The 24115-nt window shown below is 44.7% G+C and overlaps 1 protein-coding gene across 1 annotated transcript in view; it reads right to left on the bottom strand.

The window, feature by feature from the left end:
* The window catches only part of ZCCHC14 (zinc finger CCHC-type containing 14), a 680296-nt gene that overhangs the window by 312406 nt on the left and 343775 nt on the right, over nt 1-24115 (bottom strand). The window contains exons 6-7 of the mRNA XM_085639437.1: nt 22223-22317; nt 22075-22129 (exon numbers count right to left, since the gene is read on the bottom strand). Coding sequence (XP_085495563.1) covers nt 22075-22129; nt 22223-22317 — 150 coding nt within the window. The remainder of the gene's footprint in view (nt 1-22074; nt 22130-22222; nt 22318-24115) is intronic.

Below are 24115 nucleotides of genomic sequence, written 5' to 3'. Positions count from 1 at the left end.
GAACTGCCTTTTTTGTACCTTTTTATCTTTAAAAAGCTAGTGCCTGGAAAGTATCACTCATGAGATGAGATCTGGTCACTGGTCTTCCTCTTCTACAGCCTGATCAACCATTTTTTTCTGTCATTCAGGAATTTCAACAAGAATTTACAGCAAATTTTACAACTGTGAGGTTAATGCTGCGGATGAAGTAGTAGATGCAGTAAGAACGTGGATCATTCCCATAAAATCACTTTTGTCCACAAGGGATACATGCTTTAAAGAGGACTCTCAGGTGACTCGCCCATTGCTTGAAAATCTGTACTCTAAAGGACAGCTAAACTAATGACTAAAGATCAAAGCAAGTTGATAACTGGCAAAAGTGGTGACAAAGTTGCTCAGTAGAGCTCCAAGAGAGATTCCCTTTCACACGGTCTGAAGTAGAAGTTTGAAGTATGGAAGCCTTTTGGGATACTGGAATTCAGGGCACTTTCTCCTCATTACCTGGAGTTTTGTTCTTATCTAATGAGGCGATTGTGCTACTAAAGTGACACTGCTTTTATGCTGTACTTTTTCAATGCATTTCTTTAAAACTGCCATTGGAAGTTACTGTGGGAATTCCAGCAGGACAAGAGGGAACGACTTAAGCATGTAAACCTTTGAAAGATCCAAGCTGGAGAACTGCGCAGAATCAAAGGGAGGACAGCAGAATGATGAGACCATGTTGGTGGCAGGAGTTGAAGATCAGATATAAAATTGTAATAGATAAAAATCAAATGACCGAGCAAATGGATGGATATTGCTAATCTTTGATTGAGCCGAAAAAGAGAGGTGACAACAAGTTTATGTTCATCAGCCCAAATACTGAAATCCCCTTAAGTCAATAAATTAAGTGCTAGGGGAGAAAAATTCAACAAAGGATTGGTCAAAAGAGGGTCAAGCAGATGATAAACTAATAAGTGTAAGGAATGGATGAAAAAGTCAGGATATTAGAAACAAGGTACTCAGCAATGGTGTAAAAGGCCTTCAGGATACATAGGAATAGTTTTCCTTGAATGTAAACCCTCTAGGGCGTCATCCTTCTTCCTTAATTGGTCAAGAGGACGAGTTTTGTGCACAGGAGTGACAGCTCAGAAGAGCCACACATCCAGGTTCCTCTGACAAAAAATGTAACGGTTATCATGTGAAATAAGAAATAAGTTACTTATCTGTAACTATATTCTCCAGTAATGGAATCTTTCATAGATTTACATGCTTTAATCCTTCCCAGTTGTCGAGAAGGGAGTTCCCCAGTGTAGATTTATAAAGCAATGTAATGATAGGTATAGACTAGAAATGGCCTAGGCCTCTTTAGTTTAATGACCGATCATAGTCATTTTAAAGAAGAAACAAAACTTTAAGCTTTGACCAATCAGAATTGACCACCTCCTTGGAACACTCCTGTGAGAAACTCCAGTGCCTCAGATTTTTTAGCACAAGTGCAATGTATAATCACTGGTGAAAGAGAAATAGGTGAGGCTGGTGGGTCGCATTTGAGGCTATGGAAGATTCCAATTCTGGAGATGTACAGTTACAGGTAAGTAGCTTATTTCTTACTACAGTATTGGAAGTTTCATAGATTCACATGCTTGAATCAGGGTAAAGAGCAGTAAAATAGCACATTTGAAGTCTTGCAAAGGTTCCCAAATAGAAGCAAATACTATTAATAAATAGAAGAAACATTAACATAACAGTATAATGCATATCACCGTATAATGGGAAAACTTTTTGCATTGTCAGACATACACTGAAAATGAGCATAACTAGATAAAGGATGGTGGGAAGACAGGGTAGTTCACCTCCATTGGAGCAGATGTCGAAGCAGTACTTGGCCCATTGCCGTATCCTTGTGAACTGCTGCATCCAAGCAATGGTGTTGAGTAAATGTGGGTCTGTTCTTCCATATTGCTGCACAGCAGTTAACCGGAAGAGAGAGACTGGCAAACAGAGCTGTAGAAGTGGAAACCGATCTAGTAGAATGGGTACGAGATCTTGCAGTTAAGGATCGGTTTTCTGGTGGCAAAACTGAATGGTGTTGGAAATCCATCTAGAAGTGCCTTGCTTTGAGAGTGGAAGCCCCTTTCTAGAAGAACTGAAGGCCACAAAGAGTGAAGTTGTTTTGCGAAAGTCTTTAGTCCGGGCCAAATAAAATGTAAGGCATCACCTGACGTCTAAATTATAAAGCTCTTTCTGCTGTTGTAGTAGGATTGGGGGAAAAAGGTTTTGAAAATGACTGGTTCGTTAAGGTGAAAGTCTGTAGGTACCGTGGAAATGAATTTAGGGTTTGGTTTGAGAAAACCCCTCTTGTTTCTGTATTGGAGAAAGGGTTCCTGAATGGTAAACACCTGGAGTTCATTAACCCTTCTAGTTGATGTGATGGCAAGGAGAGCCATTTTCAGGAAAGAAACTAGATATCTGCTTTGTCGACTGGCTCAAAGGGATGTTTCATTAGCTGACACAGAACAGTATTTAGCTGCCATTGTGGAGGTGAAAGCCTAATTGGAGGAAATATCCAGAATAGGCCTTTGAGAAACTGCTTAATTATTCTGGAAGACCATAGTGACTGATATGGGGAAGAAAGCCTGAAATGTGAAATGTCCGCTAGATTGACCTTCACGGATGAATGTGACAAGCCTGACTGTGCCAAGTGGAGGAGATATGGAAGATTTTCTTCCGGAGAGGAGGAGACCGGATAAACTTTAACTTGGCTACCCCAGATGCAGAACCTCTCCATTTCAGATGATACCTCATATTGGTGCAGTCATCACAGGCCCTGGTTAGAATATCTCTACAATCCGATGGTATATTTAGATGTTGGAATTAAAGGTATTCAGGAGACATGCTGATAAATGGAGTGACCTGAGGTCCGGATGGAGAACTTGGCCCGGGTGCATTGTCATGAGAGTTTGGAACAATTTCAGCTGAATGTGCTGGTCCTGAGAGAGAATTAGTAACTCCGTGAACCAGGATGGTGCGATGAGAATTCTCACAAGGTCTTTCCTTCATTTTCCTGAGCCCTGTGGGAAGCAGGGGAATTGGAGAAAAGGCATAGGCAAAGATGCCGGACCATGCAATCGAAAATGCATTGCCTCATTACCCCGCATGGGAATGCCAGCTTGAGAAAGAAAAAAAAAAAAAAGAATTTGTGGTTCTGGGGAGTTGCAAAAAGATCCAGCTTCGGCCTGTCCCAGCAGAGAACGATGCGGTGCATGGTTGGTTGATGTAGTTCCCACGCGTGGCAAAATGTTGTGAGCCTGATGAGAGAATCCGCTATGGTGTTCTGCTTCCCGGAAAGGTGCTCCTTTCAAAGATGTACTTTGTTTGAAATGGACCATTCCCATATTTTTGGAGCTTCCTGAGAAAGCAGATGGGATCTTGTGCCCCCTTGTTTATATTTTGAAAAGATGTTGTGTTGTCTGTACGAATGGGAAACAACCTTTACTGTGAAGTTTTTACTTCGCAAACCATTTTCTACATATTTTTTACATTTCAAAGGATGTTGGCACGCAGATCTTTACCACGTAATACTTTACCACACATTTTAACAGTAGGTGGCAGTGTTGCACCTTATTCTTTTAAACAGGAAAACAAAAATAAATGAGGATAGTAAACTCTCAAAATAGAATACAGGGGGCTTAAGAGCACTGGGTGTTTTATACATATGTAGAATTGGGTTTAAGGAATGTTGCCTCCGGGCTTCTTGAAATTGATTTTCTAGTAACTGTTCTTCACATTTTGCGGAGAAGGTTACCTTTAAACTTTGTGAGAGAGATTTTCACATCACATAACCCACATTTTGTGAACATGTGAGAGATATTTTAGTGACAAAAGGAGGGAGAGGGAACCATTTTATACTTCTATAGTCAAAGGTGAAAGAAAACGGTCGGCTAAGCTTTTATGGCAAAACAAATGGAGTTTCTCTCTAAAAGGAGTGGGGCGAGTATACTTTTAGGAAAGATGCTGAATATGGGTATAGCAACGAAAGAAGCGGAGGAGACATGGAGAACCGACAGATCGGAGACCCCCAGAGTACTAACAGTGACTGGAAAAGAATTGTCCCTTTTCACTTTCAATGAATATTATAGGACGTACGTTGTTGAACACGCCTTTTTATAGCACTTTGGAGCAGGACGGACGATCGGAACAGAGTGTGCTGTATACACGCAAGTTAAATTTACAATCTATAACAAATACAGAACATTTATAGCAAAGAGATGGTATGTGTGGTGAAAATGTGCGTGCTAGTTGTTAGCATGGTAAGTGAAAGTGTAATGTTAATGGATGTACAAGCGTGGTAGTGGGTGCATGGTTAAATATGAGATGTAAAGACTTGCGTGGTAAAACCACTTGTGGTAATGAAATACAACCGTACGAATGAGTACTGTTGAATCCTGGAGTCTCTGGAGAAATGTCTGTAATGCGAGATAGATCATCTTTAACTCGAACAGGTGTATGTGGGATTGACGTTGGTGTGGCAACAATTTTACGTTGACTTGAAGATCCTGTAGGTGGCTGCCCAACCATCCAGATAAGCATCTGTTGTGTTGACTAGAGGAGCGGTCAGTGGATGAAAAGGAGAGGCCACCTTGAATGTTCTTGTTTTATCCACCAAGAGAGGGCATTGATCATGCATGTGGAAATCTTGATTAGATCTTCGAAGAATCCCGTTAGCTGTATCCACTGATTGTACAACTCCTCTTGGAAAGGTCGTATTCTCAACCGACAAAAGGGAACTAGAGGGATGCATGACGACATCATCCCTAAAAGGGATTTGTAGCGGCGAACCAAAGAGACTCTTTGTCATCATTAGTTTCATCAGTAATATTAGCCACTTCTGTTGTTCTGGAGTAGGATACGCCTTTGAGGATGTTGTGTCTAGTACGGCCCCCAAAAATGATTGTCTGTGACCATAACAGGTTAGATCTTTCCAAGTTGAGGGTGAGACCTAGTCTTTTTAACAGGTCCATGCAGGCTGTGGTGGAAGCTTGTGCAGCTGTTACTGTAGGTGCCTTGACGAGTCGTTCAAAAAAAGAAAGACTTGATGGTGATGTAGTCTGAGGTATGCTGTCACAGGAGCAAGGTACTTTGTGAAAATGCGGGGTGCTGATTTGAGGGCACAAAAAGCACTTTCAATTTTTTTTAATGACACTACTGTAAACAGGATATATTTTCTATGATTCGGGTGTATGGGTTTGTGGAAATATGCATTAAGAGTTGACGAACCTCCAGTAGTGTGACCATCCTGAAGGTTTGTTTTCTCAAAAACGTGTTGAGATATCCAATGTCCTGGATCGGACGCCACTGAATTGACTTTTTGCGTATTAAAAAGAAAAGGTAATAATAACCTCTTTCTTGTTGAGAAGCTCAGACTCTTTCGATAGCTCCCTTCTGCAACATTGTTTTGATTTTCAATTTGAGAAGATGAAGATGTTTGTGAAGGGATGGGTGTGGAGGGTTTGGTGGGGGTCTTTGGAGAAATTCCAAAGAATGTCCAAATTGGATGAGGTCTAAGACCAATTGGTTGGTGGTAATATCCCGCCATTGGCGCAGGTGGTTGGTAACTCTGCCTCGGAGGCGAAATGAGGGGAAAAAAGTAGTCGGAGCTTTTAATGCATTATTGTCAACGACTGGAATCTTTGCCTGTTTGTCCCAATTTTCCTATGGGCTGCGATCTCGCATAAGACGACTCGGCTGGTTGCCTTTGTTGGTATTGGGCCCGATAAGGCTGGTAGAAGGTAGAATAAGAGGGATATTTGTATTCTTGACCACCTCCTCTGAGAGGGATATTTGTATTCTTGACCACCTCCTCTGTAAGAAGGTTGTCCTCTTCCTCTTGAGCCTCGAAAGGACTTTGCTGTATCTGTATCTGTACGCTCGAGGACCGTTTCCCTGTTGCTGGATACTGGGGCTCGTCAAGCACAACGGACGCCGCATCCTGGAGCCATAACGCTACCTGAACTCACCTGCTGCAGGGGAGAGCCTGCTAATAGAGATCCACGCATTCGGGACTGCGAGGACCAGGGAGCCGTGCGCGCTCCACACCGGCTGCACCTGGCCCTCTTCCCGACTCCTCCCCTGCAAAGTACATTACGACTCGCGGCCCCCGCTTCGCGGGAGCCGCTCGAGGACCGTTTCCCTGTTGCTGGATACTGGGGCTCGTCAAGCACAACGGACGCCGCATCCTGGAGCCATAACGCTACCTGAACTCACCTGCTGCAGGGGAGAGCCTGCTAATAGAGATCCACGCATTCGGGACTGCGAGGACCAGGGAGCCGTGCGCGCTCCACACCGGCTGCACCTGGCCCTCTTCCCGACTCCTCCCCTGCAAAGTACATTACGACTCGCGGCCCCCGCTTCGCGGGTGCCGCTCGAGGACCGTTTCCCTGTTGCTGGATACTGGGGCTCGTCAAGCACAACGGACGCCGCATCCTGGAGCCATAACGCTACCTGAACTCACCTGCTGCAGGGGAGAGCCTGCTAATAGAGATCCACGCATTCGGGACTGCGAGGACCAGGGAGCCGTGCGCGCTCCACACCGGCTGCACCTGGCCCTCTTCCCGACTCCTCCCCTGCAAAGTACATTACGACTCGCGGCCCCCGCTTCGCGGGTGCCGCTCGAGGACCGTTTCCCTGTTGCTGGATACTGGGGCTCGTCAAGCACAATGGACGCCGCATCCTGGAGCCATAACGCTACCTGAACTCACCTGCTGCAGGGGAGAGCCTGCTAATAGAGATCCACGCAGTCGGGACTGCGAGGACCAGGGAGCCGTGCGCGCTCCACACCGGCTGCACCTGGCCCTCTTCCCGACTCCTCCCCTGCAAAGTACATTACGACTCGCGGCCCCCGCTTCGCGGGCGCCGCTCGAGGACCGTTTCCCTGTTGCTGGATACTGGGGCTCGTCAAGCACAACGGACGCCGCATCCTGGAGCCATAACGCTACCTGAACTCACCTGCTGCAGGGGAGAGCCTGCTAATAGAGATCCACGCATTCGGGACTGCGAGGACCAGGGAGCCGTGCGCGCTCCACACCGGCTGCACCTGGCCCTCTTCCCGACTCCTCCCCTGCAAAGTACATTACGACTCGCGGCCCCCGCTTCGCGGGAGCCGCTCGAGGACCGTTTCCCTGTTGCTGGATACTGGGGCTCGTCAAGCACAACGGACGCCGCATCCTGGAGCCATAACGCTACCTGAACTCACCTGCTGCAGGGGAGAGCCTGCTAATAGAGATCCACGCATTCGGGACTGCGAGGACCAGGGAGCCGTGCGCGCTCCACACCGGCTGCACCTGGCCCTCTTCCCGACTCCTCCCCTGCAAAGTACATTACGACTCGCGGCCCCCGCTTCGCGGGTGCCGCTCGAGGACCGTTTCCCTGTTGCTGGATACTGGGGCTCGTCAAGCACAACGGACGCCGCATCCTGGAGCCATAACGCTACCTGAACTCACCTGCTGCAGGGGAGAGCCTGCTAATAGAGATCCACGCATTCGGGACTGCGAGGACCAAGGAGCCGTGCGCGCTCCACACCGGCTGCACCTGGCCCTCTTCCCGACTCCTCCCCTGCAAAGTACATTACGACTCGCGGCCCCCGCTTCGCGGGAGCCGCTCGAGGACCGTTTCCCTGTTGCTGGATACTGGGGCTCGTCAAGCACAACGGACGCCGCATCCTGGAGCCATAACGCTACCTGAACTCACCTGCTGCAGGGGAGAGCCTGCTAATAGAGATCCACGCATTCGGGACTGCGAGGACCAGGGAGCCGTGCGCGCTCCACACCGGCTGCACCTGGCCCTCTTCCCGACTCCTCCCCTGCAAAGTACATTACGACTCGCGGCCCCCGCTTCGCGGGAGCCGCTCGAGGACCGTTTCCCTGTTGCTGGATACTGGGGCTCGTCAAGCACAACGGACGCCGCATCCTGGAGCCATAACGCTACCTGAACTCACCTGCTGCAGGGGAGAGCCTGCTAATAGAGATCCACGCATTCCGGACTGCGAGGACCAGGGAGCCGTGCGCGCTCCACACCGGCTGCACCTGGCCCTCTAACCCGATTCCTCCCCTATCTCCGCCCCCCTCTTCTATATTATCACAATACAGTTCTCGCGCGCTAGCGGGACGCGTGCGGGACGTGAGCCGGGGCGAAGACCGGGCAAAGAGCGGGCCCTCTGAGGCCCTCAGAGTCACGAGGAGACCGGACTGGGGTAATTCCCTATTTGCAACATCTACGACCCGTGAGTCTACAGTTTGACACTGTTAGTATTAACATGGCTGACATTGTAGCTATTAACTCTCCTGCTAAACATGGCGTTCCAACCAAAGGTACATTGGTAGACTATTTTAAAAAGATGGCAGTACCCACGGACAAGGAGACTACACTCGCTGAACGAAGGGCCGAGCGACGCCGCTCCATAGAGTGCATGAAAAATAGGACATTACTGGGCAGTACATCTCCTCTGACTTCGTCCCTTATTGTGCTAAGCCCTTCTACCTTGACGCAGGAGGCGCTAGCCATGGATAACGTCCCAGAGCTGTTAAGAACAATTGATCCTACACCCAGTAATTTTAACTCGTTACCAGTTTTAACTAATGTGTCTTCCGCTAATACTTCTACTATTTCTGGAAAGGAAATCGATATTGTTATTACTCCAACTGAACCGAGGGCTAAGACCACTATTAAAAAGGCAGGGAGGGTACAGGTGTCCAAAGTTATAAGGCCCCCTCCGCTCAAGAGAAGAAAGAGGTTAGGTAACTTGCCAATTCGCAATATTAATCACACTGATTTTGGCAAGGGCCCCACACAAACAGAGCATTGCATCACTGACAAAGGCTCCATTACCACTCTTAATTACACGCGACTTGGCTGTAACACCCTCCACCTCCCTGGTTCTTCCCCCTCCTGACTTGTCTCGCTCTCCATTGCTCCTACCTGAACTATGTACAGTGACATCACACCTTGAGAGCATCGAGAAGCTGATTAGATCGTTCACTCTACCCATCATAGAAAGATTAAAAAATATAGAGTCACGATTGGGGAATTTAGAATCTTTATTCACAAAACATCCAGGGACACCGAAAGATTCCACACACTACCCGTCTCCCCCTACGGATTCAGATCCACCTCTCACGCACACTAGGATTAATGAGATAGGCAGCTCCAATTCTCAGCGTAGGGATAAGCCCACCCTTACCGCAATTAATCTAAGTCATGGCCAACACGTAGATGGTGAACTAAGGAAGGAAATAGTAAACCCTAACAGAGTAACATCCCCAAACGAGAAGGGGGAGAATCACCTCTCAGCTATAGTAAGTGATTCACGTAGCCATCAAGTTAATTTGCCCCCAGAGGCGGTACCATATGTGGTGGTGTTAACTGAAGTCCCACCTCTGGATAAGGGCAGAAATGAGGGTTATTATAACCTAAAAAACAAAATCGTGCACTGGCTTAGGACAAATAGACCCCTTCCCCCTAACATCAATGGAGAGATACTGCATGTTCGGAGACTTCCTTGGTTGGGCCGTAGAATCAAAGATCTAGAAGGGGATGTAATCATTATTAATTTTAGAGACCCTAATGCAGTCAAATACATCTTAGACTACCCCCTGGGCTCCACACGGGGATCTATAAACCCCCGTGTATTACCTTATTTCTACCCAAGATCAACAGTATCTTATAATGCACATCCCAGGGCTCCAAGAAAAACAGTGGCCCTTTTTCATCCATTCGTAGCACCATCCGCTTCCCTTGTTCCACATCGTAACATGCATGTACCTAGTCACGTGGCATATGAAAAAGTAGCAGAATGGACTACGGTTCCACCTAGAAATCACAGAATGGGACCTCGGAGGGTGAATTACACGCTACCATTTACTCCCCTCGAAGTTGATAATAGATTTGGGGCTTTATCAGGAGTTGATGACTGTGATTGACTCAGTATTTCTTTTGGCTATGGGCATAGCATACAGGGGGACCAGGACGAGGGTATGGATTTGATTTTCAAACGGTCGACTTGCTGTCCACACCATTCTATCTCTGACAGGCAACTTATGTCCTCACTGGTGGGTCGCTCAGGGCCCCTGGAACATGCTCTGGTGGCCATAGATGAAATAGCTACCGAATCTTACCGTTCCGTAAACATGGAGAACGGGGTGGAGGCGGTGGGTGGCTACTTCCCACGAAAGGCCAAAGTTCTACAGGGGCCCTCATGCAACGCACAAAGTGCGCGGGAGGTCTGTGCTCTCTTAAGGATAGAAGAAATTACCCCGCACGAGGCTTTTATGCCTGTAACTAGAACTATGAGGGCTTTAGAGATTCTGTCATGGAACGTGGCTGGGCTCCCCAATAAGTTAGGCAATACTGATTGGGAAACCTTTATTAAAGAACATGACATATGCATGTTCCAAGAGACGTGGTCCAGAGAAAATCTTAGCCACCCTGGTTTTGCTATTTTTGATATTCCAGCTAGATGGGGCGGGAAGGGACGCCCGTCTGGTGGCCTATCAACATGGATTGCATGTCATTTAGGTTGTACTGCCGAGGTGGTAGAAACTAACTCTCTGGATATCCTATGTGTCGTCCTGCGTTGGCCCAATGGGGCGGGTCTGAGACTGGTAAATATATACTCTAGACCGGTTGGAGTTGCAGCCACCTCAAGGACACTGGAGGATTTAGGGCTTTTTCTTGACTCCCTCACTGGCCCAGATATACTCTTGGTCGGAGGGGATTTCAATATTCAGTTCGAACCACTCCCGGCGTATCTAGATGGGATCAGCAGTGAGGAGGATGATTTCTGGGGAATCCAAAGAATTACAGGTCCGCCAGGCAGGGTAGCATCACCTCTCCTATTGCAAGTTCTAACATTAATATTGGCAAATTCACTTAGATCATGCAATGGTAGGTTTAAGGGGGATAATCCGCCCCAGCCAACTTTTAACAGACCAAGGCAGGAGTCCCGGATCGATTACATACTGATCAGACTCCAAGACTGGAAATTGGCATTAGACTTCAAAATTGCCCAAAGGGCTGATAGTGATCACAACCCCCTAATCCTCTCATTAGCTGCGGATGGTTTCCTTAGGCCAGAAACGCGGGGAAATGGTTTACCTGCCCTTAGCCTCACTCTGTCTAGCAACAGACGAAGACTAAGGTGGGATAGACTATTAGAGAAACCGAACCGTATAAGGGCTATATATGAGCAAGTGGCTGTAACTTTGGAAAGAATGGAGAGCCTTCTCCCTCAATTGCCCTCGTCGGAAGGCTGTTCCTCCCTTGAGGATATCCATCAGACTTTTTGTGCCAACCTAGCTGAGGTATTGAATCCTGTGGTCCGGGGCAGGAAAACGAGGAGTGAAAGAGCCTCTTGGTTCAATGCCAGTTGTAGGGTGGCAAAGAAAGATCTCCTCCAAGCACTTAAGAATAAGGAAACATCCTCTGTGATCAGGGAAAAGAGGGTGGCCTATAAGTCCAGTCTTGAAGCTGCGAAAATAGACTGGGATTGGGAGAACTGGTCAGAAATAACATCTGCTCTCAAAGTCAGAGATTCCAAAAAATTTTGGCACATAGTCAGACATGGTTCTGCTGAGCCTGTTAAGGCAATAGATGGTAATGTTACAGCTGAAGTCTGGGAAAAACACTTCTCGTCCCTCTATAGCAGTGTTGGGTTAGACCAAATGGGAACTCCGCCTGAGAGCTTAGTGAACCCCATTGATAGTTGCACGGTGTTGGAAGACTTTAAGCTGGAGGAAGTGGAAAGGGCAATCACTTGCCTTTCTTTAGGAAAAGCGCCAGGCTTAGATAAGATTCCAGGTGACCTCCTAAGGCACGAAGTCAGAATTTGGGCATTGTACTTCCTGATACTGTTCAATGCAATTATTCATGGGATGGCACTTCCCCCAACTTGGCTGGGGGCGGAGATTGTGCCCATTTTTAAAAGGGGCTCACCTTTGCTCCCCGCCAATTATAGACCGATCAGTCTGATAGACGTTCCACAGAAACTCTTTGCGAGGCTTCTGCTGGATCGACTTTTGGACTGGATCGAGGAGAGGGATGTCCTGAGCCCTCTTCAGGCTGGGTTTCGCCAGAAGATCTCTACCGTGGACCAGGTCTTTAGGCTGTCCCTTATACATTGGAAAACAATACAGCTGGAGGGTGGCAGCCTCTATACTGTATTTGTAGATCTAAGGGCTGCGTTCGACCTTGTTCCGCGTGGTAAGCTCTGGGAAGTCTTGGCGAAAGTTGGGATGCCAGCTGATCTCCTGAATATGATCATCCGCCTCCATACAAACACCTATGCCCGTGTGAGGTGCGGTGCGCAGGGCGTACTCTCAAACAAGTTTCCCGTTGAGAGAGGGGTAAGACAGGGGTGCGTACTTGCACCGACCCTGTTCTGCCTCTTTGTTAACGGGGTCATTGACCACCTTAATGGGGTCCCCAATTCGGATGTCCCGAAGTTGGCGGGAAGGAGGGTCCCAGCAATTATGTTTGCTGATGATACCCTCCTTCTCTCCAAGTCACCTATGGGAATCCAGCGTGTTCTGGATGGTTTTGGGGACTTCTGTAGAGAGCATGGATTGGAAATTAACACCACAAAGACCAAATTTATGGCCTTCAATCCGCCACCCAGGTTTCACCGTATTCCTCGCATTGGGGAAAATGTACTAGACCGAGTGAGCACATTTGAATACCTTGGTGTCACACTCAACGAGGAATTGGGGTGGGGTCAACATCAGGAGAAAACAAGGCTGAAGCTGGCGCAACATATTGGTGGAATACTAGCAATGGTGGGGAAGAATAGGTCAACCCTTAAACCCATAGGCCCTCCTCTTCATATTTATAGAGTCCAAGCAAGAGGAGCAGTTACCTATAGGAGTGAACTATGGGGTCATAAAATCCTGGACAGCCTGACAAAGGAGGAGAACAGATTCCTTAGGTGTCTAGCAGCTCTTCCTCCGAGCACACCGCTAGTGCCTTTACGACTTGACCTAGGCATTAGGCCACTGGAGGAAGAGTTGGCACTTCGTCCTGTGATCTACTGGCGCAGATTATGGACAGTGCCTGAATTGATTCACTATAGACAGGGTCTCCAGGAAGTTCTTAGCTTCCCAAATTCGGGGAACATTCCTTGGCTTAAATTCATAAGGAATAGTTTGATGAGCCTAGGACTAGATGCACTATGGAATGATCCTGGTAATGTTTGTCCCAAACTTTCTAAGAAGGCTCTAACCAAGGTGTATCATGATTCTAAGGCTCCTTTACTCCGACCCTCCAATTCCCTAGGGTCCCTAACAAACCAATTCCTTCTTATGAAGAGTACATACATCTTCGAATCGGCCTTGGATAATGTTTACCCCGTAATAATTAGGAAGCTCTACCTGCAATGGAGGCACGGGTCCTTGCCAATTCGTGCTTTCACTAGCTCCTGGTCCCAGTCGACACCCAGTATTTGCCCGGCATGCAGCGCAAGTGAGGAAACTGAGCTGCATTTTATATTTTTTTGCACAGGCTATACTGAGCTCCGCAGAAAGTGGATCATTCCCATCTGTAGGAACCTGGGCTTCGTAAGGTGCCATCAAGCCTTTAGAATTCTCAAGAGCGAAACGGCCGCGCACATTGTCTTCGCAGTGGCAAAATTCTTGGGGGCTTTCTGGCACAAACGGAAAAAATACCTAAAAATGTCGATCTGATTTATGCATGTAATTAGTATGTATTAGCTGTTTGGATGCATTATTTTTAAAGATTTTATCTATTGTTGCCAAATGTTTTATACTGATTTTATGTGCTTTTATGGATTTATTCCGAAATAAAGTTTTCTTGAATTGAATTGTATCTGTATCTTTTTTGATGACTTGAAGGGCCTCATCCACATTCTTCCCAAAGAGGGCTTCCCCATCATAGGGGAGGTCTAGGATTTTGCTTTGAACTTCGGGACATAATGAGCTAGCCTTTAGCCATCCCTGATGTCTGAGGACTGTAGCACCAGCCAAATGTCTAAACCCATTAATAGCAATGTCCATGGCACAATCTATTATTTTGCAGACATGGAAAAAAAATGCTTGCCTATGGCATCTTCCATCTTTATCTGGGGGAGCTGAAAGTGGTGCCGATGGATTTTTGGAGTGTTGCTGAGCTGCTTGGGCAAAAACAGTATCTGGATTAGGATGACCAGTGAGGCACGCTGAGGCATCTTCAGGCGCTTTATATTTGTTGTCTAGCCGTGGTAGAACTGCCGCAATGGGTGCTGTTGTCTGCTTAACTTTAATGCCTTTCTCCCAGATGTAACTGATAATGGGAATGGCTCTGACGGACTTTCTAAAGTATTATCTAAAGTCATATAAAAAACAGTCTGCCTGTTTCGCTGGCATGTGGAGGTCAAACCTCTTAGCCGCTCTTTCTACGAGGTTGTGGAATCCTCCTATGTCTTCCGGGGGAGGGGGCGATCCGCCGGAGGAGTTGGTGATGATGGGAGTGGTAACAGGAAATTATCCCATTCTATTGCTGTGTTACACAGCTCACCTTCCTCCCTCTCTTCTGATGATAAAGGATCTAGGATAGGGAATGTTTGCAGTGTATGTGGCATTGGCAGAGACACTGGCAGCAGTCATGTAGGCAAAGATGGTGTAGACTGCTTAGTTGGTGATGTCGGAAGAGGAGAGAATGGTGCTGTAGCAAATGGGGAGGTACGGAAATGCCTGCGGTAACATGCACTGTAAATAAGGATGATGGTAAAGCAACTATTCCCTCTCGGTACGGATGCTGGTGGTAACGTTCCTGAGGACCACAGTAACATTTGTTGTAGTATTCTTCCTCGTCATCCCCTGGCTGACATTTAACATGTAGCACCGAGGGTCTGTGTGCCACCCCGAAAATACCATCTTCTTCAGAATCTTCTTCATCTAAAAGGTGAGTTCGTAACAAGTGTGATTTTACTTGGTGAAGTAGTAGATGGAGTTAATTGGAGATTTGCTTTGTACCGCTGGGTTTTTGCTTTGTTGAGGACGCTGTCGAAGCAGTGACCGACGGTGATGCAAAATCTTTAGTCGACGATGAACCCGAGGACAGGTGTGCAACATCCATCAATGGCAGGGACTTCGGCGATGGCGGTGTCTTCGTCAACTGCGGAGATCTCGTTGATAGTGGGATCTTCGTTGGCGATGCAACCTTTGCCGACGACAGAGATCTTGTCAAAGATGGGTTCTTCATTGACTAAGAGGTCTTCGTTGACAGTGGAGTTTGACGATGACAAACCTTTTGTCATCAACTGAGTCTTTGTCGACGATGGTTGCTTCACGGATGGTAGCGCCGGCGACACCTGTGACACTGCTGAAGATCGAGTTAGCTTCACGGAAGGAATAGGGTCGTGGTTAGTCGACGAGAGAGTGCTCTTCGACAGAGAAGAAGCTGTGGATAATATAGATGAGGTGGACGTACCGGCCGTAGATGACTTTGTCGTCAACGGAGCTGGTTTTCTCGTCGGCAGTGATACACTCGTCGACTATCTCACCGTCAACGGTGCAGATGACGGCTTCTTGAAAGAATCTTTGATCTGAGTAGGAGGTGAAGATGGGTTCAGATATCGTTTTTGAGGATTTCCTGAGGTGAAGACATTGAGGAGACTCTTTTCCTTCATGTTTGCTCACAGAATGAGAGCCAGGAGAGGATGTTCTTGCATGCATACTAGGTGGCTGCTGAGAGGAAGTTGAAGAATCTATGTCTCTTCTGAGATCGTCTAGAAGAGGTCGATGTCTCGCTGTCCGAATCAGACTCTCTAGAGTTAAGCTTTTACAGCCATAAGAGAACCCGTCCCTGACAATCTTGAAGTGTTTTGGCAGAAAAGGTACACCATACATTGCAATCTACAGCTCTGTGCGCAGGATACAGGTAACAGCTCTTGTGAGGGTCATCGGTATAAATACTCTGTTTTCCACAGGTGGCAAAATCTCTAAAGAGAGCTTTCCTTGCTTTTTCTGAAATAGTGGAGTGAGATTTACTTGCAAGTCAAATTTCAGATATACCCAAGGCATGTATCTAAATACTGCTGGTATCTGTAAAGAATATATATGGCAATGGATAGGCTTGGACCCACCACACCCGCCCGCGGTATCGGTGCCGCTGTTAACTGCAGTTCATGACTCTACGAAGGAATCCGATCACTGTATTCGCGTTTTCCAGGCCACCCACGGAGTGGATCAGTGTGGTTTGAGGCGTTTTGGGGACTCAGGAGGAGTATTTGTTTTAAACTGCTTCAACTACCACAGCCCTGAACAGCGTTCTTAATGTTATCCTGATGGTTTTGTTTTACAGACATTGCCGGCTGAAGTCACTTGCTTAGCATGCGGTGAGAGAGCCTGCTGGGACTTGCAAGTCTGTGTGTGACTTTTAACTGGCCTATCGGGAGAGCCACCAATGGCGGAACGACTGGAGAAATTTAAACGGAACTGTGGTTGATCGGGGGAGGAGCGGGCATTTGAGAAAGGCAATGTCCTAAACGCGTCATGCCCATGGAAATAAATCCCCTGTTTGAAGTACCCCATGGTGTCCCTCCGGTTCTTTCAAGCAAAAGGATCTCTTTGTGATATATATATATATATGCAGTTTTGATGCCTGAGTTGCTGTTGTGTCCCAACACACAGGTACGGACCTCTTAATTTCTGCAAAGACGTTCAAAGAAAGCCGCTTCAAACAACCGGGGTAGCTTCTTAATGTAGTTTATTCAGCCATAGTAAAAAACAGACAAGTGTCCGCCCTGGACGCGTTTCGATCGACAAAGCGATCTTGATCACCTGACGCGCCTGTGACGGGTTGCCTTATTTAAATTACTTACAACCAATGACAACCTCTCAGTGATTAGACTCTCATGGAAACTTAAAGAGATACCAGCATACATAGTAACTAAGGGGTTTTAACAAATTACTTCGAATTTAAAATGGTTACAGAGTAACACGCGAAGTGTAGCAAAGTCCAATGCCAAGCATATAAAAGTGAATGTCCTTGAATAAAGATGCATAGTATAAACAAATAATTTTTTAACAATAAACTCATGTCCAAATCTTAATATATGCAGTAACTAATTGTTTATAACAGCGAACATGTGAACACTGTTCCCCCACTGAATTCAGATATCGAAGCGTATTTCAAAAGTGCATTTTTGTATCAACATAAGACCCCAGAATGGACATAGTATTGTGCTTAAGGCAAGTGCCTAGTAAATCCTCACTGCAGATTTAATCATGACTCAGTTTGTATTTCTCTTATACAGGGCATATGCCCAATGTTTTTTAATTAAAATTGAAACCACTGCATCAATAAACTCATTCACCCGTTTCTCCTGTGAAACTATAAAATAACACGCACTGTTTACTATGTGTTTCTCCAAACATATTCATATGTCAGTTTGTATCAATTTCCATAATTGAGAAGCATTTTTGAAAGGATAATTCACGGTTGATTGTTTTTGTTAAAATTTTGCTTTGGGTGGTGCTGCTGGGAACCATGTTTGTGAATAACATACGCTTATTGTATGACAGTTGACATGTGGATATGGGCATCAAACATAAAAGTTTTAATCATATAAGCTATGGCGATATTGGGCAATGTCACTAATAGCCAGAATGGCACCATCTACACATACTAAGTTTAACAGCTTCAGACAAGAAAAAAAAGGGGGGTTTTTAATCCTCATATTACATTACCTAGGGCTTAACAAGTTTCCATAAACATATGATGCCCATATATGAAAGGGTCTATAATAAACATGTATAGATTTTTTACCTCATGTTTGTGTCATTAAGTTTTGGAACTCAGATCTTGCATATTGTTTATAGAAAATGATGTAAATCTTCACTGGTGTTTAATCCATGCGGAATACGCGTATCCAGCATGAGAATGAACGAGGACTCTAACTGCCTCAGTCTTCTCTCCCTGTTGCCACCCCGAAAATAAGGAGGGACTGCCCCAATCACGGAATAAGTCAGATCTTGTAGCCTATTATTATGAACTGCTTTGAAGTGCCGTGCTATAGGATAGTTTTCATCCGAGTTGACAATAGCACGCAGATGTTGAAGAATTCGGTTAAACACCGGAAGCTTAGTACTGCCAATATATTTTAATTTGCATGTACACTGCAGTTGATATACGGCGTAGTCAGTTCTACAAGTATAGTGTTCCTTTATACGAATTGGGGAATCACTAAAGGCTGTGCAATATTCCGATAGATTTAGACCAAACTTACACGCTCGACATGACGAGCACTTAAAAAAACCCGGTCTGACCAACCAATTGGTTTTGGGCATAATCTCGGGACATGTCTTAACAAGTGCATCCCTCATAGAGGGTGCCCTCCTGAAAGTTATATCGGGAAGTTTTGGCAACAGGAATCTCAGAGTTAGATCTGTCAAGACAATAGGCCAATGTTTGTAGATAATGTGTCTTATATTTTTTTCTTGTCTGCTGAATGTAGTAATAAGGCGGATAGTTTGTGTTGTTTCTGGAGTGGGTTCACCTTGTATTGGATCACTGAGGCTTTTTTTGGGAATAAAACATGATTCCCGTGATTGCAAGTTAGCTTTATCCAAGGCCTTAGTTAGGTCTGAATGTGCATAACCTCTCATCAAGAATCGTGAAAAAGCCTCTTTCTGACATTTGGCTAGATCTGATTCTAGACTACAAATACGTCTTATACGTAGAAACTCCACATATGGGATACTCCGTATTAAATGACGTGGATGAGCACTGCTGGCATGCAGGATGGATTGCCGGCAGTGCCCTTCCTATGCAGTCGGGTTTGAAGATGGTTCTCATGTATATATACCTCAACATCCAGAAATTCTACCTTATTTTTATTGATGGAGGCTGTAAACTGAAGATTCATGGAATTAGTATTGATAGATGAAACAAACTCCTTTGCTTCCTCTTCTGTACCCTCCCAAATGACAAATATGTCATCAATGTATCTGCCATAGTATCTCACATGGTCCTCCCAGGCCTGTTTGTGTTGTGTTTTAAGGACGTGTTCCTCCCACCACCCTACCAATAAGCAGGCATAGGTAGGTGAAAAACACGCCCCCATCGCAACACCCCTCAGTTGTTTGTGGGGAATTTTATTAAACAGAAAGAAGTTGTTATTCAAACATAGCTCGATCATCTGGAGCAACATGTTGTTGTGTTCTTTGAAGCCTATGTTACGACTGTTAAGGAAGTATTCTATTGCTATTAATCCTTGTGAGTGGTGGATGCATGTATATAGTGATGTGATGTCTAAAGTCATCAGACACCAATCACTATGCCATACAATTTGGTTGATCTTCATCAGAAAATCACCAGTATCCCTTATGAAGGAAGGTAAATTCATCATGTGCGGTTGAAGAAAATAATCTACATATCTGGAAGTGGCCTCTAATATGTTATTCCTTGCAGATATTATTGGTCTGGCTACAACAGGAGATATTCCCTTATGTACTTTAGGAATAAAGTACATTACCGGAGTTGTGGGGAAATCATTTTTAAAAAAAAGAAATTCCTTTTTAGTGATCAATCCCTGTCGTTTCCAAGTTAGTAGATTCTTTGTAACAGTTTCCTTTACCCGAAGCAAATCCAATTTACTGGCTTGCGCATAACAATTGGTGTCTGATAATTGTCTGTCAGCTTCCCTCAAATAATCCACCCTTGGCCATAAAACAATATTGCCTCCCTTATCGGCATTCGTCACAACAACATCATGTTTGCTTTTCAATTTATTGATTAAGGCCCAGTACTTTTTTGTCTGGTAAGTACATTTAGTGTGTCCATGAAGGACCTAGGTTTGTAGTTTTTTCAAATCGTTGATGACCATATCGCTGAATATGTCCACACTGTCTTTGGGCATCAATGGATAAAAAGTAGATTGGGGACCAAAAGGACTAGCAGCCGCCATGTCCGTATTAACTCCCAATTCCAAGGATTCATCCAAGTTACCATCTTGTCCTGAGCTTGTGTTTCCAGCAAGAGATTGCACAACCCCCAGTATCGAAACATCAGCCACTGTCAAGTTCGATGAACTAGAAATATTGTCACTATTAGTTACAGATGGTTTGCTAAGTTGGAAATGCTTACGAAGTTTGATCTTCCGAATGAATTTGTAAACATCCACACGGGAGTGTTTGTATGAGAAGTTCGACTCTGGGCAGTAGGACAACCCCAATGTTAATAACTGTTGTTCCGCTGTTGTTAAAGTTAGATTTGTCAAATTTATGATGGTATTATCCTGTTGTGTTAGCGGTTCCGTTTCCACCAACCTCTGCCCCTGTTGCCTCTTGCTGCGCCCCCGCTTCCGCCTCTCCCGGCGGGATTTGCTGGCGCTGATGGCATGGTGCTCTGTTTGTTCCTGGGGCGCAACGTGGCTCGCCTGTCCATAGTTAAAAAATTCAGTTCTTCCCCCAGTGTGTGTTTAGCAGCCTCCTCTGTATTATTCTGTATGCATGCCCCACTGGTACCTTCGTCTGATTCATAACTGGTTAGCGAATCTGTATCTCCCTGGGCAGAGTTGTCACCAGTTATGCTAGATGTTACTTTTGTCTGTTCAGTTTGAGCCAATTTTTTCACATTATCGAATTTACGTGAAAAAGTAAAAACTCTACCATACAGGTAATCATCCCTGTCGCGGGCGAACTTGAAGGCTTTACGAGTTTTAATTACAGATTCATGATTTTTCAATCTTGACTCAATGTCCAGTCTGCTTTTAGCAATCAACACTTTCTGTTCACTCCTTTCCAAAATAATGTTCAGTTCATTAATCTCTTTAATGATGGCCTCTCTATCAATTTCTGCATATTTGATGAGGATGTTTACCAACAAAAGCTCACATGTAACGGCGGCGACGGAAGGGATTTGGTGTGAGGAACTCCCCACTCTAATCGTTCTGGGGATGTGAGCTTTTGTTCAGGACAAAGGTTTATCCAGCATTAGCTGACGACGAAATATTGGTGTCCAAATGTCCCCACAAATTGCAAATAAGATGCAAAGTACGGGAAATGACTTTGAGCAATGGATTACTGCTGCCTAAAGAATAAGAACTGTTTCTAATTAATTAACATTTCAGTTGCCTTTCCCGATGCATGTTGGATGATGTAGGACTATGAGTCACGTGACACCGATTCACCTATAATAATGCTCGCAGATTTCACTGTTGTTTGAGCTTTCTCTCCGTGATCAAGGCTAACCCCGAAACATGTTGGACTGAGAAAGCATGTTGCTGCATTTCCTGAAATAAAGGCACTTTTATATATATATATATATATATATATATATATATATATATATACTGAGTCTAGAACAGATTTAAAGAGAAAACAAAGCAGAGCTCATGGGAGCTCCACTAGCACGACGTGCAGTAGAAATTCTGAGGCACTGAAGCCTCTCACAGAAGTGTTCAAGAAGGTGGTTCTTTCGGATTGGTCAAAGCTTAAAGTTCAGTCTCTTCTTTAAAATGACTGAGATAGGTTATTAAACTAAACTACAGAGACCTAGGCCTTTTCTAGTCTATACCTATCATTAAATGGCTTCATAAATATACAGGGGGACTCCCATCTCGACGAAGGGGAAGGATTGTAGCATGTGAATCTATGAAAGTTTCAATGCGGGCGTACAGTCTGTTATTTCTGCTTTATGATTAGGTAACAAGAAAGTTGCAAGAAATGTAATACAACATGTGACGGGAAGTTATGAGCAATACAGAAAAGCAGTCCAGTGATGGTCATCCTGCTTAGAGGATGAAGATTACAGTTAAGAAGCTGGACCGTTGTGTAACTCATCTGAAGCGCAGTGTCTTGCTTTAGTTGCGAGTCAGAGGTGCTTCCTGTACTGGCCACAACAGGAACAAAGACTGCCAAATTAAGTGATTAAAATTACCTTTCTATTGGTTAAGGAGCATACAAGTTGCCACAATGCAAAACAATGTAGATCTGCCATGGAAAATAAACTCTTGAAATCACTCTTTTTAATGAAATGTTAATTTACACATCTGCAACCAAGTGAATATTCCACTTTGGTGTGCTTGTCAGCTTAGGAAAGTGAAAAGAAAAGGCAAATGTGTCTCACCTTACAGCTGCACTCACTGGAGTGTTCGATTTAGGATGGGAATTAGTGCCAGCACCTGAAAATATGGAGATATATAGTTTAAACTAATTTAACAACAAAACATACGATTATTGAACACATAGTGCAATTATTATTTTTGGGCACTCACTCAGGCTTTGGTGATGTTGGATAGGAGAGGAAGTGCTGAAGAACGTTCTGACATAGTCGTTTTTCAATACATGGGAGGGAAGGGATGCCAAACACCTGAAATGTAATCATTATATGTCAAGTTTGATACAGAGACCAAGATATTGATCTGCACTTCCTTCTAGTACCACCCTTTAAATCAAACTATATGTAGCTGCATTTCGTACCCATGTGACTTTTTGCTCTATTTTATGGCAGACAGAGTTTGGGATAACAAGGAGGCTAAAAGTGTCAAAAGGCTGCAGATGAAGGTAGGATAAGAAATAAGTTACTTACCTGTAACTGTAGTTCTCCAGTATTGGAATCTTTCATAGATTCACATGCTTGAATCATTCCCTGTCGTCGAGATGGGAGTCCCGACTCCCATCTCGATCAAGGGGGATGATTCAAGCATGTGAATCTATGAATGTTCCAATACTGGAGTAAGGTATGTTTATTACAAGTAGCATACACAAAATTGGTGTAACTCCTCTTTCTGTGGTACACAAGGTCAGATTTCCCTAGTCCCCAGTTACGGATACAGCTATACCTCTAAAAAAAAAAAAAGAGAGAGAAAACTGACAGTACTTGTGGGTTATATACATTTGGAGAAGAGTACTTTGTAAACAACTGATCTCCAAGCGGACTCACAGGGATTAAGAGAAGCTAACACCATTTCCGCCATTCCCTAAAACAAATTAGTACAAATACATATATTTTAGTGGGATTTATTACACCTTAACCTACTGTAGAAAACACAGCTTAGATTATGATTAAAATTGACACTAGCAAAAGCAAATAAAATTAGAGAATGCGTATAAAAACCAAACATTATGGTTTTTAGTGAGAAGTCTTACCTACATTTGTTCATAGACCTGCTATTTAAAATTTTAATAGCTTAACTTGGTACTGTCAGTGTGACTCGGCTGCTGGCTTAAGAGTGGAAAATGTACTTGGGACAGCACATCTCCCCATCATGTAGAGACACTGGCATATAGTTCTGTGCCTGTGTACGATGGTTGCTTAATAAGGAGGCATAGTAACCAGTTAATGGGTGCGGCAACCAGTAACGACTGCTGAATTAGATAACTTGTTACAACATTACTAGGCTAAGTCTCATAGAAACCTATTTCTGAGCCAAATGGTATGGCAACCACTTATCTGAAGGAAGTCATTAGTGAATCACACATCTGCAACAATTAGCACTTGGTTTATAAGAAATTTGGGCAGCTACTTTTCTGTAAGAAAACAGTGAATTAGTCGAATTACACTGTTATGACAATATGTACACAAGAACACTGTTAGTTACTACACACTTATATCTACAAAACAGTTTGTAAAGGTAGTTAGGAATGTACTGTTCCAAACACAAGATACTTATGTATTGTGGTGTAATAAATGACTTCATGATTACATCCCACCAGAAGGAGTGAGGAGGGGTTGTGAAAATCATACCACACGTCCCTCCTGTATGATGACTAGATTAGGAGATATGCATGGGGAATGTACAAGGAAGAGGTAGCAGCAAGTATGTGAGAAGAGAGTGATAGGAACTGCACAAGACAAGTTGGCAAAAACACTGAAAATAGATTCCAAAAATGTAAGTGTAAAAACGTGGCACAAAAGCCGATGTATGGTGCCTGAATGCACAAACTGTGAAAGAAAAGGTAATGAATTGTTCTGGATATGTAGCCAAGCTAAGCCCACATGGTTCAGTCACAAGGCGCTATAGCCTCTGGCAAAAACAAGGAAGTCAGTGATACTGATGATGACTGGCATTGGTGGACGTACAGAAGATGCCAAGAGACAGGCAGTGAAATTAAGAGTGGTGACAACACAAGGAACTGCCATGTTCCTGTCTAAGATATTAAAATTT

This window comes from Triturus cristatus, chromosome 12, assembly GCF_964204655.1.
Source record: "Triturus cristatus chromosome 12, aTriCri1.1, whole genome shotgun sequence".
In the NCBI taxonomy this organism is placed as follows: Eukaryota; Metazoa; Chordata; class Amphibia; order Caudata; family Salamandridae; genus Triturus; species Triturus cristatus.
This window is presented reverse-complemented; position numbering and strand designations above follow the sequence as displayed.